General features: G+C 42.1%; 1 protein-coding gene across 2 annotated transcripts in view; it reads left to right on the top strand.

The window, feature by feature from the left end:
• LOC139409471 (leptin receptor) overlaps positions 1-17,806 on the top strand; it is a 79,414-nt gene that overhangs the window by 37,085 nt on the left and 24,523 nt on the right. Inside the window, exons 1-8 of one of the 2 annotated variants that reach the window (XM_071154654.1) lie at positions 639-899; positions 6,119-6,175; positions 6,864-6,916; positions 8,122-8,352; positions 9,425-9,554; positions 10,131-10,315; positions 14,096-14,253; positions 14,558-14,702. In XM_071154654.1, coding sequence (XP_071010755.1) covers positions 6,165-6,175; positions 6,864-6,916; positions 8,122-8,352; positions 9,425-9,554; positions 10,131-10,315; positions 14,096-14,253; positions 14,558-14,702 — 913 coding nt within the window. In that variant the 5' untranslated portion in view covers positions 639-899; positions 6,119-6,164. Of the gene's footprint in view, positions 1-638; positions 900-6,118; positions 6,176-6,863; positions 6,917-8,121; positions 8,353-9,424; positions 9,555-10,130; positions 10,316-14,095; positions 14,254-14,557; positions 14,703-17,806 lie in introns of those variants that run through there. The other variant, XM_071154652.1, reaches the window with a different exon arrangement.

Raw genomic sequence — 17,806 nt, 5'->3', positions numbered from 1 at the left:
TGAGTTCACTCCTTTTTTCAACTTTAATAATTTCACATTGTCCTCCAAAGCAATGTCATGATAATTTTCCCATTATGAATATGTTATTATTAATGCCTCTGGGACTAAATACTATTAATAAGTATTTTTATTAGACTAATTACTAATTAAAGCTGCAATATATAACTTTTTGGGTGATCAATCAAATGTACATAGAAATGTGAAATATAGATCTGGTAGATATGTACTATGTAGCTATTTCTATGCTTCCCATTTCATTTTTGTGTCTTTTACTTTTTGTACACCAGCTTCAAACAATCTGAAAATACAATATTTTGTGTTATGGAACATATATTTGACAGTGGTTTAGATGGTACAATGATTATCTACACTATACCTTGTTTTGTCACATAAACTGAAATTTAAGCAACATTTTTACAACCAGGAAATGGCAGAGCGATTTATGCATAGTGCACATTTAATTGTGCATTGTCAACCATGTTATATTGTGTTGGAGACATTTTTATTATAATTGTGTTTTTAATGGTTATTAGAAAAGTGTTATTATTTGGTAGGCGGTAGTTCCCGTGACGATATTGTCTCATGCATAACCTACGCCACTCCCTTCTCCAAACCTAGAGGACCGCGGTTCAGTTCAGTACATGTGGGAGAGAAGAGACAGCGCTGGGAAACATACTGGACTTCAATGACAAGGAACTTTTTCAGCATTCTGACATTGCTTTAACAGTATGGTCTACAACAGTAGCTTATGATCCGCACTTGAATTTGTGAAGGAATTAGGCAATCTATTGGCTAGCATATTGAGTCCTCAACTTCGGTATTTGTTGCATAGTAATTCACTGACTGGTAACTATCGGCTACTGGGAAATCGGCGACTTAAAGAGGAACCAAAATATCAAGTAAGGCACAGTTAATTAATGTTCTCTTCTAAATGTTTGAATTATAGCCTACTATTTAGAGCAGTACGCGCTTTCAAGATAAGTGCAACATTCTAGAATATTTGTAGTCCATGTGTAAGAACTCAAGGGGCTAATTTTTGTGGTATTTTATGGGGATTCCTGGAGTCCACATAAAACATGACTAAACAGAACATGAATAAACAAGAACAGCTCAAGTACAAAACGAAATGCATTTTAAAACGGCACACATAGTCGACATACAGTATAAATACAGACACAGCTGTCTGTGTGTCACCTGGCCAGATATGTTTGCTGCATGTCTTTCTTAGTGAAAAAACAACTAATGTGTATATATATTTTTGCCTTGTTATTTTTTTCATCCAGGCTGTATAGCTTATATGCATATATTTGTTTTTAGTTAAAGATTGCAAGTTAAAAAAAAGAAAAAAAAAGAGAAAACAAACTCTCTTATAGCCATATTTGAGCAATTCTGGCATGCATAAATAATGTATTGGAAGGCCCTCTAGAGTAATCTGTGCAACTGCTTTTCTAAAGAAATCAACCAGGATTTCCTCCCGGTGATGCAAGCCCCAGCGCGCCCAGTTTGGAACTGGTTCAACGCTGTGACTCACATTGCGTCGGTGGCTTCGTAGAGTAGGTTGTTAGGCAATACTCACAGAGGCATGCAATCGAAGGACTGAGATTTGTGTGTCAAAAACAGACTTCACACCTTTTTATAGGAGAATTCATCTACATTGATGTTCAGGCAATGGATGAAATTCAGCAGGTTCGCGTTTTTCCTCATGAATCTTGCTCTGAAGGCAGCTCTGCATTTCCACGTCATTTCACCAACAAACATTAAATATCATGACGTTGAATCAACGTTTGGAAATGGTTGGATTTGAAGAAGGCATCAACATAAGGGAATTTCGTAGGTTAAAGGGGGACTTTTAATCTAAATCCAATGACATGGTAAAATGTGAAGTTGATTTTGCTTTTAATTCACTTTAGTTGACAACTCAACCAAATGTAAATCAAACCTAGATGTTGAACTGACATGTGGGTGGTCACTAGCTGACAGCCACAAAGTTATACAATCGGATTAGAAACCTAACCCTAACCACACTGATAACCCAAATGCCTAACCCTAACCTTAAATGAAGACCGAAAAGCACCTTTTTGTATTCGTACATTTTTACAATATAGTACATTTTTAACTTGCAGCTGGCCTATCTAAGGGGAAAGTCGCGCAGTTCTGCTCGTGACAATGTGTCAACCTGCTGAAATTCAAGCAGTACTCAAAATGAGATGAGCGATTTGATTTGGCCACTGATCTATGTGAATACCCATTAGGTGCTTTATCAAATCTGGACCACATTTGTTTATCAAATCTTGATGGTTTTCCATTTGACTAGTGATTAACATTAATTTATTTTCTGGTCATTTGAAATTTGTGATACGCCTACCACCATATGTTGTTATTGTCATTGGCAGAGTACAACTTGTTTTGATATGTGATCTAATGAATATGAGGCATGTGTGTACCAGCACGGGCTGTGATGGAGAGGATACACTTTTTTCATTTTTTTTTTCTCATTTAGGGCCGATCATGCCCAATGCTTCCTTCTCATCATTATATTGATGGCAGTTTGATAACACACACACACACACACACACACACAGAGGTTGTTATATCACATTGAATAACACCTAGTCCAGTTGTTATTGCTCAGTGGCCTAACTCATCCCTATGGATTGTCTAGGAATAGGTCTCTCAGCTGCAGGTGGCCACTTGGCTGAGTAGCTGTCCATCCATGGTACTTTATTGTAACCTGGGATGTTATTGTTTTGAACAAGAGAACCAATTAATTAATGGATGCAGTCATTGATCTGTATTTGTTTGGAGTAATGCTTGCAAAGGGTAAGATATTGATGTTTGGTGTGGGTATCAAGTCACCAGACTAGGTAAAAACACTTTCTCATTACTGAGTGAGTCAAATAGGGCAGCAGGTAGCCTAGCGGTTAGAGCATTGGGCCAGTAAACGAAAGGTTGCTAGTTAGAATCCCATAGCCGTGAACATATTCATGGCTCAGTCATGTCCACTGTAGCTCATTATAAACTCAGAAAAAAAAGAAAAGTCCCTTTTTCAGGACCATGTCTTTTTAAAGATAATTCATAAAAATCCAAATAACTTCACAGATCTTCATTGTAAAGGGTTTAAACACAGTTTCCCATGCTTGTTCAATGAACCATAAACAATTAATCATCATGCACCTATGGAATGGTCGTTAAGACACTAACAGCTTACAGACGGTAGGCACAGTTATGAAAACTTAGGACACTAAAGAGGCCTTTCTACTGACTCTGGAAAAACACCAAAAGAAAGATGCCCAGGGTCCCTGCTCATCTGCGTGAACGTGCCTTAGGAATGCTGCAAGGAGGCATGAGGACTGCAGATGTGGCCAGGGCAATAAATTGCAATGTCCGCACTGTGAGACGCCTAAGACAGAGCTACAGAAGGACAGGACGGACAGCTGATTGTCCTCGTAGTGGCAGACCACATGTAACAACACCTGCACAGGATCGGTACATTAAAAAATCACATCTGCGGGACAGGTACAGGATGGCAACAACTACCTGAGTTACACCAGGAACACACAATCCCTCCATCAGTGCTCAGACTGTCTGCAATAGGCTGAGAGAGGCTGGACTGAGGGCTTGTAGGCCTGTTGTCTGGTGAGGACCTGCCTTACATCACCGACAACAACGTCGCCTATGGGCACAAACCCACTGTCGTTGGACCAGACAGGACTGGCAAAAGTGCTCTTCACTGACGAGTCACGGTTTTGTCTCACCAGGGATGATGGTCGGATTCGCGTTTATTGTCAAAGGAATGAGCATTACACCGAGGCCTGTACTCTGGAGCGGGATTGATTTGGAGGTGGAGGGTCCGTCATGGTCTGGGGTGGTGTGTCACAGCATCATCGGACTGTGCTTGTTGTCATTGCAGGCAATCTCAACGCTGTGCGTTACAGGGAAGACATCCTCCTCCCTCGTGTGGTACACTTCCTGCAGGTTCATACTGACATGACCCTCCAGCATGACAATGCCACCAGCCATACTGCTTGTTCTGTGTTTGATTTCCTGCAAGACAGGAATGTCAGTGTTCTGCCATGGCCAGCAAAGAGCCCGGATGGGACCTGTAGGATCGGAGGGCGAGGGCTAGGAAGTTATATTATTAGTAATCATTACACTATTTGAGAAGTGTTTATCTGCCTATCCCTCCCATGTTTTCCAGGGTTGTTAGGTGCACCTGCACACAGCTGACCTTTGGTTTTGTCTATGGATGGAAGGGACTTTTCGTAGCTGGTTAGGAGAACTTACGCAGTTAACAGAATTTAATGTTGCAGGTTAGGAGAATTAGGTTAAGGTTAGGAAAAGGGTTGGGGTTAGATAATTTTATCTCGTCTGCCAATCGGCAAATCAGATCATGACTCCCTACTCCTGCTTGCTGTTTACAAGCATAAACTCAAACGGGAAGTACCCGTGACTTGCTCTGTTGAGAAATGAGAATCCGAGATTATGCCACAAGACTGCTTTGCTAGCGCTGATTGGAATATGTTTAGAAAGTCATGTTTAGAGTCCGAGCTAAACACCTCCGTCACCGGCTTCATTAGAAAATGCGTCAGCGATATTGTCCCCACGGTGAGAGTTCGCTCCTTCCCCAATCAAAAGCCCTGGATTAACACAGAGGTTGGTGCTAAACTAAAGAAGAGGGCTACCTCACCCAGAGCTATCGTATACAACCCTGAGACTATAGTTGCGGACAAGAATAAGTACAATAATTCCTGCAACGACCTCCGCAGAGTTATCAAACAAGCAAAAGGACACTATAGGAATAAGGTGAAATCATATTACACAGGCTCTGACGCCTGCCGCATGTGGCAGGGGCTACAGACCATTACCGTTTATGAAGAAGGACCCAGCCGCATTTTATGCCCCTTTGATGATGACAACAACATCATCATCATGCCGAGTTTGACGGCCGTCACCGACCAAGAGAATGAGCGATCTCGCTCTCCGAGGCAGATGTGAGAGAGGTCTTTAATCAGGCCAAAACCCGCAAGGCCGCGGGGCCCGGCGGTATTCCAGGTCGCGTTCTCAGAGCATACGCAGAATAGCTGGCATATTCAGTCAATTTCAACCTCCTTATCCCAGTCTAATCCCCACATGTTTTAAGATCACCACCATCATTCCTGGCCCCAAGAACTCTAAGGCTTCATGCCTACTTATATGACTACTTATATGACCACTGACTTACAGTGGGGCAAAAAAGTATTGTCAGCCACCAATTGGGGCATAAAAGTGTTTAGTCAGCCACCAATTGTGCAAGTTCTCCCACTTAAAAAGATGAGAGGCCTGTGATTTTCATCATAGGTACACTTCAACTATGACAGACAAAATTAGATTGTAGGATTTTTTATGAATTTACACGCACGTTCTCCTAATCTTTTTAGGTTCTCGATAGCACCCCCCGCCCCCCTTTGCCCTTAATTCGTTGGAGCATGGACTCTACAAGGTGTTGACGCATTCCACAGGGATGTTGGCCCATGTTGACTCCAATGCTTCCATCAGCTGTCTCAAATTGGCCGTATGTCCTTTGAGTGGTGGGACCATTCTTGATGCACACGGGAAACTGTTGAGAGTGAAACACAAACCGGTGTGCCAGGCACCTACTACCATACCCCGTTCTAAGGCCATTAAATCTGTCTTACACATTCACCCTCTGAATGGCACACATACACAATCCATGTAGCCTAGTGGTTAGAGCGTTGGACTAGTAACCAAAAGGTTGCAAGTTCAAATCCCCAAGCTGACAAGTTACAAATCTGTTGTTCTGGCCCTGAACAGGCAGTTAACCCACTGTTCCTAGGCAGTCGTTGAAAATAAGAACTTGTTCTTAACTGACTTGCCTAGTTAAATAAAGGTAAAATACATTTTGAAAAATGTATCAATTGTCTTAAAAATCCTTCTTTAACCTGTCTCCACTTCGTCTACACTGATTTACCAAGGGACATCAATAAGGGATCATAGCTTTCACCTGGTCAGTCTTTCATGGAAAGAGCAGGTGTCCATAATGTTTTGTACACATTGTATATCGTTGTGTTGTCTTCCTAACTGGTCCCTAAGGTTCTCTCTATCTCTGTTCCCTCCCCAGTGAGCGTTATCTCACTCACAGAGGCCATGTGCACCAACTCTCACTCATGAAGACAATGTAAGTATGATTGATGGTGGTGAACTTGAATATGAAATGGAATTAATGTGGCATGGGATTGAACTTTAGCATGTGTGATTTAAAACGCAGGCAGGCACCATGTTTATACAGCATGTAATGTAGGTTAGTGTTGTTTATTCTGTGTTAATGTTATTTACTGTACTGCCTATGTCATCAAAGGAGGGTTGGGGTTGGACTATATAGTGGTTTATGATATGAATGCTATAGTCATTTAAGTGTGAATGGGGAAGGGAATTGTACTTTTTGAAAAATTACTCAGCAATTGTACATTCAGAAGCTGACAAACCTTCGTACAGCTGCAGGCTCGTTAAACAGTACAGTATCATCCATTCTAATCTTCCATGAGGAAGTTTCTGTGGTGTAGAGATCAGTCAAGCCTGTGCCTGCAGATGAGCAGACAACACCCAGGCCATTACAGCAGAATACTGTGGTCATGGTGTGGTGACTATTACTAAAGGCTCTGACAAAGTTCAGTAAAACCCTCTGTTCTCCTGTCAAATGAGTTTTCAGTGTTGGATTGAGTTAAGATTGCATAGACTGTATGTGTTTTACATATCTTTCTCTCTTTATCTATGTTTCTATCTCTCTACGGGTTCTCTCTTCATACACCCGTACGTACCTCTCTTTCGCTCTCTCCCTCCTTCCCTCTCTTTCTCTATCTCTGCAGGATCCTGTCTGCAATGTTGACATTCCTGGTGCATATTCTCATCATCTCCCACAGTGAGTTGAGTTCCTTTCCCGTTAGTTCAGATTCTTCTATCTCACTGCATCCATCCACATTTACCTCCCATGTGGCTCTGCCTGTAGTCACACAACTTCACTATCCCCAGGAAAGCTTTCCCTTAGACTAAAATAATGAACAGCAAACATTTCAGCAGCAATGCCACATGTAATTACATCCGGCAGCAATTTTCTGGAACCTTCACGTGCCAGAACGTACAGAACAGTACACTCATACGCATATATACAGAAACATAGGTCATCTTCCCATACAATCACGCCCCTACTTACAATACAGTCCATTATTGGCAGAATAAAAAGGGCCATTGAGTGTTGCATTTCATTGGTGTGACACTGAGTGATCTAAATAGAAGTATGCCGGTCTCTGTGTTTAGCTGTCTTTGTAATGTTGTACATCATCCAATGTGTTTGGCAATAATCCTTCTACCACACAAGTGAAACACAGAATAGATCGTTCAGCAGGGCATAATGTCTCCTGACCACAAAAATGGCCCATATTCAACCAAATAGACACACACAAATATATTTCCCCCATGAAAAGTAGAAATGAAATTGGAACCGCACACATGATTGCTGCACCACATACCTTTTAATGTGGCTAGTTAGACAACAAATTGATCCTAGAAGGGGATCTTTGTCAGGTAAAGTAGCAGTCCTTTGTGTGTACATGTGGGCAAGCGTCTTTGTGTTATTGAGAACACTCCGTCTTTGGGAATCAGTATACAACAGACATCCCTTTTGTAATGTCTATCCCAAGCTAGCATGCTATGGGGAGACTGGGAGGGTGGATGGGCGACTAATAGGTGGAATGAACCATAGTCTTGTCAGTCACATTGTTTTACCTGGTTGACAAAGAAGCATGTACAGTATGAATCCTTGAGCTGGTAGAAATCCTCTGGTATAGGCTGAGGTTACCAGAGTTCATTCTAGTAAAGGTCTCTGAACAATATTGTAGCCTTTTTATAATACTTTTACCAACTTCATGAACATCTCTTGATATCTTCACAATTCGGTCTGAAATTAATGTACTAATTTAATTCATATCAATGTCGTCTTTGAATACCATGCTGAGAATCAAACCCACAACTATGGTATTACCAGCACCATATAACCCAGCCACAACTTCTGTCCAGTGTCTGATGTAATTTCCTGTCAACCATGTTTACTTCCCGTTTTTGCCTCAGGTGCTGTGTTGGTGGAGCCTGTGGAAGTATCCCCCCATGGAGACCTTCTAGACCTCCCCTGGCAGACAGAGCTCTGCTGTTCCTCAACCCCAGCCCAACTTCACCACGGAGGAGAGGAAGAAGACAGGGGGTCTGCACCATCTGATACGGGACACCCACACACCCTTCAGTGCCTCTTCAGGAACTTCACAAGCACACTAGGACCTCACCCGGAGTCTGAACTCAGCAGAGGTAAGCGTCCTGCTCTGTTTTACTGACATGACATCACAGAAGGCTGGAAACAATTTGTTTGATGTATTTACCACTCCATTGATTCTGCTCCAGTCATTACCACCAGCCTGTTCTCCCTAATTAAGGTGCCACCAACCTCCTGTGCATGATATTTACTGGGTGAGAGTTCTGTCTTTCTACTGCCCTGGGACCATATTCACAAAGCAAGATGCTGACCGAGGATCAAATACCTTTTAAACCATAATGAAAAAGAGCAAGGAATTGATTCTAGATCAGCACTCCTATTCTGAGACAATTTGTATATACTGGACTTGGACAGCTGGATAAATGTGTTTTCATTTCTCTGAATGGTGCGTAATAAAACAGCCTGTGACCACTTAACTGCACTGAGGAAGAGAACATTGAGGCTCATTCAATTGAATAGGGGCCAATTAACTGGAGTGATAAGATGGCCTCTGTGCACTTGAGTGTGGTGTTCTTCTCTGTTTGGAGGTGGCGGTGGAAGTGGGAGGTGGTAACACAAACTAAAGATCTGTGTGTGCATCCGTGAATATGTGTGTTTTAACAACAGGAAGCAAAGGCTCAGGGTGAAGGATTTATTAATGAGATCGATAGCTTGGTGGTAGCCTCTGACGTGTGCTAATGCTAATCGATGGATATTAGATGACGCTACCCACAGCCGGTGGCTCTGGCATTTAAAGAGGGGACGTTTTGAAAACGGTCTCATGAATCGTTGACAATAACTGTGCAGAGGTAAAATGGTGTGAGTGGGTGTTACGTTTTCTTCTCCAATGACATGGTGATTCAGCTCAGGTAGACCTGAGGTCCTAAGTGTGAGTAAGAGGGGGAATGGATGATAAACAATGCCGTTGGCCAGATTCTAGGGCTTCTTTTTCAGAATATGTTCCAGGGCTTGCTATGACTGTCCTAATTAGTTGTGGGTTTATTCAGCTGTGTGTGTGTGTGTGCTTTGCGTGGGGTTGGTGAGTTCATATATTAGGGTTTACAGTGACCAAACAGACAGAGTATGTGCCTGTGTTGATGCTAATATGCTAAATGAACTTCTCTCCAGCCACCTGTTGGGACATCCTGTGCCGTGTTGATGAGACCTGGGATAATGTAATATGTGATCTAAAGCACCCAGCCACTTCCTCAGACACCTCCATTCCTGGGTCAGTGGCACTTAGCTTGCAGCACTTAACGTGAGTATCAATTTCAATTCAACCTGCTGCTATTGTCTAGAGTTTGTCCTCTCCTCTCCCATCCTGTTTGTTATTCTTGTCTAGTGTTGGCTCAAAGATGTGCCTGAGGCAGTAAGAGCTCAGGTGGGGGTCTGAGGTGTGTGTGTGTGTCCGTGCCTGTCTGTGCATGCAATGTGACTGGCAGAGCGTATGGAGCAGGCTGAGACTGTGATAATTGGCCTTTTGGCCCATCGCATATTTTGCAAATAATTAGGCAAAATATCACAATGGTGTTTTTACTTGTTGTTTTCATTACTTTCATGTGGATTGCACCTAGCCTGGTCCTAGATGTTTGTGATCCTTTCAAACATGGCATGACAAGGAGTTGATAGCACAAACAGATCTGGGACCAGGCTAGGTTGCAACCTGACCTGTGCTTAGTCTATGATTAGCACACTACACTAGCCTCTTATCTTTACTGACTGAAAGTATATTTATTTAAGCTGGGTTTAGGACACAGGGCTAAACGTGGTACATATGGGTGAAGCAGTCCATGTCCTCATCTGGCGAAGTGCATAAATGTCTTGTCTATTTCAGAACACTGCCTGACATTGAGGTTAACTCCACACATGGGACTGACTGTGTGGGAGAGGATTCCATCACCTGTTCTGTTGCTCTCCATGTGGTCAGCAGTATCGTCGTGGTGACAGCCAATGTGTCCAACACCACAGCGGGTCCCCTGGTGATGCTCAGTGTCCCTCCAAGGACGTCTCAGCGTCTCTGTAAGGAGTGTGAATGTACCTGATCTCCCTCTCAACCTCTCTTCTGAAGATGTTAGAGGATGTCAATTGCTTTAATGGCTTATCTATCTGGTCTTCATATTCTGAGGTCAATGCATATCACTTAACATTTACCAAGTACCAGCGTGCTGCCTGGCGAGCTGGCACTGTTTATTATGTAGGCTAGCGGTATCTAGGGAGCCATTTGTACCATGAGGAAACTGGGGAGTTATTTGTTTAGGCTTAAAGACCACATACACACTTGTACAGTATAGTGAGTGTAACGGGCAGCTTCAGTAGGTCTGATACCAGCTGCCCTTTGGGACTTCCAGGCAGGCCAAGATTAGTGTTTACTCTGGTCCCAGGAACCATGGTGATGAGCTGGAGATCTCTCCACTGATGGGAAACGCATACCTTGTTTGCTCAATCTAAGCTCTTTGCGGCCTTGTTGGTCAATGGAACATTGGTTTGATGCAAGTAGAAATTGTGCAAATATTGAGTTTTAAAAGCCTTAAATTAATTGAAGTGTCATTTAATTTAGATCACATGGAACATTATTATAGGTCAGATTTTTTTTATATGAATATGAATTTTTATACTTGCTAAAGGGCCAAAATTCAGTGTTTTGACATGCTTTGTACATCCTCTGACTTCTAGGAAGATTTTAGCACACTTGGTCACCTCCCTGACCAAGGCCCTTCTCCCCCGATTGCTCAGTTTAGCCGGGCGGCCAGCTCGAGGAAGAGTCTTGGTGGTTCCAAACTTCTTCCATTTAATAATGGAGGCCACTGTTCTTGGTTATCTTAAATGCTGCAGAATTATTATTTTTTTCCTTCCCCAGATCTGTGCTTCAACACAATCCTATCTCTGAGCTCTATAGACAATTCCTTTGACCTCATGGCTTAATTTTTGCTCTGACATACGCACCGTCAACCGAGAAAGGTTGCCGACTCCTCATGTAGCCTATTACCGACAACTTCAAGAGAGTAATGGCAGAATGCGAAAGCTAGCAGGAGCGGGAGGAAAATAATTGGGTCAGGTTTTATTCTTCCGGTTATCTAGATCTCTGGCCACCTCTTGAGATGTTTGTCTTACTTCATCAAACCATAAGCTTAAAGCATCAGACAAGCTCAATGCATATAATTTTTATTCAAACACATAGGGTGTATCTCTATATGGAAAAATACACGTTGAAACATTTCGACCAATCAATTGGTAGAAAGAACAGATGACTTTTGGTTGACTAAGATATTGTTTTTGTCGGGGACAGCCCTATAATTATCACACTTTTCTGTTTTATAAGATGGGTTACAAATAACGCCCCTGTCAAGTCAATCACTGGTAAACACGAACCTCAAAATGAACAAAGCAGTTTAAATACCAGGAAGATGCATCTCACTGTCAAATACTGTAATATATGTTAAAATTCCAGGAAGAAATTGCGAAAGGGTGTCTTCTACTCTGCCTTGGTACTGGGTTGCATTTTCAGTTATTTGAATTAAATTGAGGTATTGTTACGTCCGTTGAATGAATGAGACCAAAGCGCAGCGTGGGAAAGTGTTCATGATATTTAATGCTGAAACACCGGCAAAACAACAAAATATACAAGAACGTAAAGTTCTGCAGGGCTATACAGCTACTGTGCAAAAACAAGATCCCACAAACTCAGGTGGAAAACAGGCTGCCTAAGTATGATTCCCAATCAGAGAGCGATAGACAGCTGCCTCAGGATTGGGAACCATACCCGGCCAACAAAGAAATAGAGAACTAGAATGCCCACCCAAATCACACCCTGACCTAATCAAATTGAGAAATTAACAGGCTCTCTAAGGTCAGGGTGTGACAGGTATTGATTTTCCTGACATGAGGAGCTTGGCGTTATTGATCGGTATTCAGTAAGAAGCCAATGGACCACTAAAGTCGAGATGCTGTCTTTCAGATAGACGTTATTATATCATGTTCATACACCACTGAGCCTGTCATCTCATATACGTTTCTGCTCATTTCATCATTTGGCTGCCCTGTATGAAGCCTGTTTGAGTCTATAACCAATGCAGTTATTAGGGACAATCAATGTGTCACCAATGGCTGTTACAGTACTGTATGTGCCTGAGACTGTCTCTGCAGTGTAGAAATACAGATATCACTTGTTTGTTAATGAGAATGTTCCTGTGCTGGAAATGCAGATGAGCTTGATGAAAACCTGCACAAACACACGGTTATATACTGAACAAAAATAGAAACGTAACATGCAACAATTTTTAGATTTTCCTGAGTTACAGTTTATATAAGGAAATCAGTCAATTGAAATAAAATCATTAGGCCCTAATCTATTGATTTCACATGACAGATACCTTTAAAATTTTTTAAAAAAAAGTAGGGGCCTGTAGAACGTTGTCCCACTCCTCTTTAATGGCTGTGCGAAGTTGCTGGATATTGGCAGGAACTGGAACATGCTGTCGTGCACGTCGATCCAGAGCATCCCAATGGGAGACAACTGGAGATTATGCAGGCCATGGTAGAACTGGGAGATGTTCAGCTTCCTGGAATTACGTGCAGATCCTTGCTAAAAGGAGTGGTGTATTATCATGCTGAAACATGAGGTGAAGGCAGCAGATGAATGACACAGCAAAGGGCCTCAGGATCTCGTCACGGTATCTCTGCGCATTTAAATTGCCATCGATAAAATGCACTCGTGTTCGTTGTCTGTAGCTTATGCCTGCCTGTAACCTAACCCCACCACCACTATGGGGCACTCTGTTCAAAACGTTGATATCAGTAAACCGCTCGCCCACATGACACCGACACACGTGGTCTGCGGTTGTGAGGGCGGTTGGACGTACTACCAAATTCTCTAAAATGACATTGGAGGCGGCTTATGGTAGAGAAATTAACATTCACGTCTCTGGCAACAGCTCTGGTGGACATTCCTACAGGCAGCATGCCAATTGCACGTTCCCTCAACTTGAGACCTCTGGAGTTGTGTTGCGTGATAAAACTGCACAGTTTAGGGTAGCCTTTTATTGTCCCCAGGTGCACCTGTTTAATCCCACCTGTCAATTGGATGAATTATCTTGGCAAAGGAGAAATGCTCACTAACGGATATAAACATATGTGTGCATGAAATTTGAGTGAAATAAGCTTTTTGTCCATATGGAACATATCTGTGATCTTTTATTTCAGCTCTTGAAACTAGGACTAACACTTTATATGTTGCGTTTATATTTTAGTTCAGTGTATTAACAGTATTGCACTTTTCATGTAGCCTACTTTTGTCCAGCTAATAGCCTAACCACCGATCAAGGAACATTACGGACTAAACTTTCAAATCATGTTGCTACAAAATACTGGTCAAATTAAGATCCGACATTGGATGCCATGATGACGATTATTAAGAATTTATTTTGTTTACCTTTTTATTTAACTAGGCAAGTCAGTTAAGAACAAATTCTAGGCTACCTGCCACCACCTCTCTAACCACTAGGCAACCTGCCACCACCTCTCTAACCACTAGGCAACCTGCCTCTAACCACTAAGCTATCTGCCACCACCTGCCACCCCTCTCTAACCACTTGGCTACCTGCCACCCCCTCTCTAACCACTAAGCTACCTGCCACCCCCTCTCTAACCACTAGGCTACCTGCCACACCCTCTCTAACCACTAGGCTACCTGCCACCCCCTCTCTAACCACTAGGCAACCTGCTGCCCATAATGATGACGATAATGGTGTTTCATAGTTTGGAGGATGATGAAGATGATTATGATTTGCTTGTGTTGTACAGGGAAACCAAGCCCACCACTGAACCTAACACACACCCAGACCACAGAGGGAGAGTTGATTCTGAGCTGGAGCGACCCACAGCCCCATGCCAGCCCTGTCCAACTGAGCTATGAGGTCCGATACAATACCTCCCAAAGTACCTCTCACCCCAACTGGCTGGTAAGAACACACTGGCCTCCAAGCAAACACATCTAAGTACAGGTCTTAAAGAAAATAAAGCTAAAGCCAATAATAATTCAACAGAGAACAAGAGCAAACACCTAGAGGATAGAGGATGTTGAAGAGTCTTAATGCCACTCATGGTTTTCTTAGATGTAGATATCATTTTCAGTTATGTTCTCAGTCATCACAATGCCATTTTGTATTTGTGTCAAATTGTCAATCCATGTTGACACTGCATTTTGCAGATGGAGTAACTTCTGTACGACATCTTGTGTTTCTCGCCCCTATTCCTCTGTTCCAGCACGTGAACGTGTCTGGAGCCCAGTGGGTGTCTCTGACTGGACTGAGGCCTGATCTGCAATACACTCTCCAGATCCGGTCTCACCACCCTGCTCTGCCTCACCTGTGGAGTGACTGGAGCCAGCAACATCGTATCCGTCTGGAAAGTGAGACCTCTCTCTCTACACAGAAACATACACACCATAAACACAGAGTTAACTTATCATACTCGCTTGACTTCTGCCTGCACAGTAAGACCTCTGCCTTGCCCTACTTACACACATTAAATATAGTCAGATAAAGTCCCCTCACATACTGTATACCTGCACAATAAAACCTCTGGTTACACAGCAATGTACACATATGCTTTAGTTATGTGCAGTTTGCCAATGATTCGTTCTTTTTGAACAACTCTTTTTACTCATGATTTGTTTTTCTGAGTAACTCGTTCATTTTAGTCGTTCGTTTGGCCTGCTGGCCTAAATGAATTCTACTGCAGGATTAATAAGTGCTCCTCCGGTGACTCCGGAGACGTGCTCCGATCAACGACTGTCTGTCATGTGCGCAGGCAAAATAGATCATGCTGCAGGCAACATAGAGAAGAAAAATATGTTTCAATTACAACTGATAGTTGAACAGTTAGATTGGGTAATGCTTAATGGTTGTGTTTTTGTATTATTATTGGGACCTACTGGCTTATTATAAGTTTATGGAATTTAACATCATGCTGTGTGTAACTGCTGACTTTCCATCAGCCCTATGCAGTGGTGTAGTGGTGCCTGGAGAAGCGGGTATATTCTAATTTAGCCTAAAAGTTCCCAAACGGCCTGCCCAGCGAAGGAAAGGCACCCGGTGTGAAAAATACTGTTTTCCTATGGAAAAACACTTTAGCTGGATGTAAAACTGCATGACTAAACCCTCTGCAAAAACATACGGAAAAATTACAGCCTTCTTCTGAGTTATCTTAGATTAGTTCAGAAGTAATTCTGGCTCTGTTCCTATGGTGGCTCATGTGGGACAAGCTTCAGTAACTGCCACATTTAACCACACCCCCAAGACTGAAATCAGTTTTTTCCACAATGAGCAACAGAGAAAGGAGAAGCTATTTTCCTAGCACACTGTCATAAATCATCTGTGGTTGATAGATTTTGCCCACACAAACACACACATATGGGGAGACTGGGATGGGTCTGTACCTGCTGCATACTACACTGTTAGAGACTTGAGGATTCATAGATATGCATTGCATTTCCATGCAGTCAATACTGTATACATTGTGTAACTTACCCAATTACCCAAATATGTTTGCTAACTTAGCAAACCTATTTGGGTAATTGGGTAAGTTAGCAAACATATTTGGGAAATTGGGTAACTTAGCAAACCTATTTGGTTTGGAACCCCTGGATGAGGAGACTGGGATGGGTCTGTAACTGCTGCATACTGTACTGTTAGAGACGCGATGATTCAGAAATATGCATTACATACACTTGCAGCCGATACAGTATACATTGGGTAACTTGGCCAACATATTTGTTTTGGAAATTGTGAAGTTGTCTCAGGTTGTCAGATGTAATGTCAAATATGGGGACAGGATCAAGGTGGCAATTAGGGAGCTGGATGGATTAATAAAGACAAAATTAGATTCGAATATGAAGGTGGGGATTATATCTTCATCAAAATAAAATTTTAGTCTAGTTGATCTCGCTCTCTCTCACACTCACTCTCACATATTTAATTATTACATATTTAATTTAAGCGCTTTATTAATTTTTATTGTTGATTATCTACTTCACTTGCTTTAACATTACCAAGATAATAAACAATACAAATGAACAGTAAACTTTACTCACAGAATTTCCAAAATAATAAAGACATTTCAAATGTTGTAAAGATGTGCAAATAGTTAAAGTACAAAAGGGAAAATAAATAAATATGGGTTGTATTTACAATGGTGTTTGTTCTTCACTAGTTGCCCTTTTCTTGTGGCAACAGGTCACACATCTTGCTGCTGTGATGCACACTGTGGAATTTCACCCAGTAGATATGAGTTTATTAGCTTATTCTCCCCTTTGTCTCTCTCACCCTCTCTCTCCCATCTCTCTCTCTCTCTCTCTCTCTGTCCCTCTCTCCCTCTCTGTGATGACTCATGCAGAGAGTTGGTTTTCGGAGGTTGTCTGTTTATGTCCAACCTCTCCTCCTATAGCTTTACTGCAGAGCTGTAGATTAATCTGTCAGCCCTCTCTGACTCACATGATGAAGGCTCTTCATAAAGGACAAAGACACAGAATGAAAGATGGGGACCACTGAGGGATTCTGCCCCAGTGTAGAAGTGATTATTGAAAACACACACACATAATGAAAGATGGGGACCACTGAGGGATTCTGCCCCAGTGTAGAAGTGATTATTGAAAAAACACACAGAAGAGCCAGGACAATGGAAATATACAGTTGAAGTGGAACGTTTCCATACACTTAGCTTGGAGACATTTAAAACTTGTTTTTCAACCACTACACACATTTCTTGTTAACAAACTATAGTTTTGGCAAGTCGGTTAGGACATCTACTTCATGCATGACACAAGTCATTTTACCAACAATTGTTTACAGACAGATTATTTGACTTATAATTCACTGTATCACAATTCCAGTGGGTCAGAAGTTTACAAACACTCAGTTGACTGTGCCTTTAAAGAGCTTGGAAAATTCCAGAAAATGTTGTCATGGCTTTAGAAGCTTCTGATAGGCTAATTGACATCATTTGAGTCAATTGGAGGTGTTCCTGTGGATGTATTTCAAGGCCTACCTTCAAACTCTTTGCTTGACATTATGGAAAATAAAAAGGACTCAGCCAAGACCTCAGGAAAAAAAATTGTAGACCTCCACAAGTCTGGTTCATCCTTGGGAGCAATTTCCAAATGCCTGAAGGTACCACGTTCATCTGTACAAAGAATAGTAGGCAAGTATAACCACCATTGGACCACACAGCCGTCATACCGCTCAGGAAGGAGACGCGTTCTGTCTCCTAGAGATGAATATACTTGTGAAAAGCAAAGTACCTTGTGAAGATGCTGGAAGAAACAGCTACAACAGTATTTATATCCACAGTAAAACAAGGCCTATATCGACATAACCTGAAAGGCCGCTCAGCAAGGAAGAAGCCACTGCTCCAAAGCCGCCATTTAAAAAAAGCCAGACTACGGTTTGCAACTGCACATGGGGACAAAGATCGTACTTTTTGGAGAAATGTATTCTGGTTTGATGAAAACAAAAT

The sequence above is a fragment of the Oncorhynchus clarkii genome, chromosome 5 (genome assembly GCF_045791955.1).
Source record: "Oncorhynchus clarkii lewisi isolate Uvic-CL-2024 chromosome 5, UVic_Ocla_1.0, whole genome shotgun sequence".
NCBI lineage: Eukaryota > Metazoa > Chordata > Actinopteri > Salmoniformes > Salmonidae > Oncorhynchus > Oncorhynchus clarkii.
Note: the sequence above shows the minus strand (reverse complement) of the source record. Positions and strands in the feature narration are given on the sequence as shown.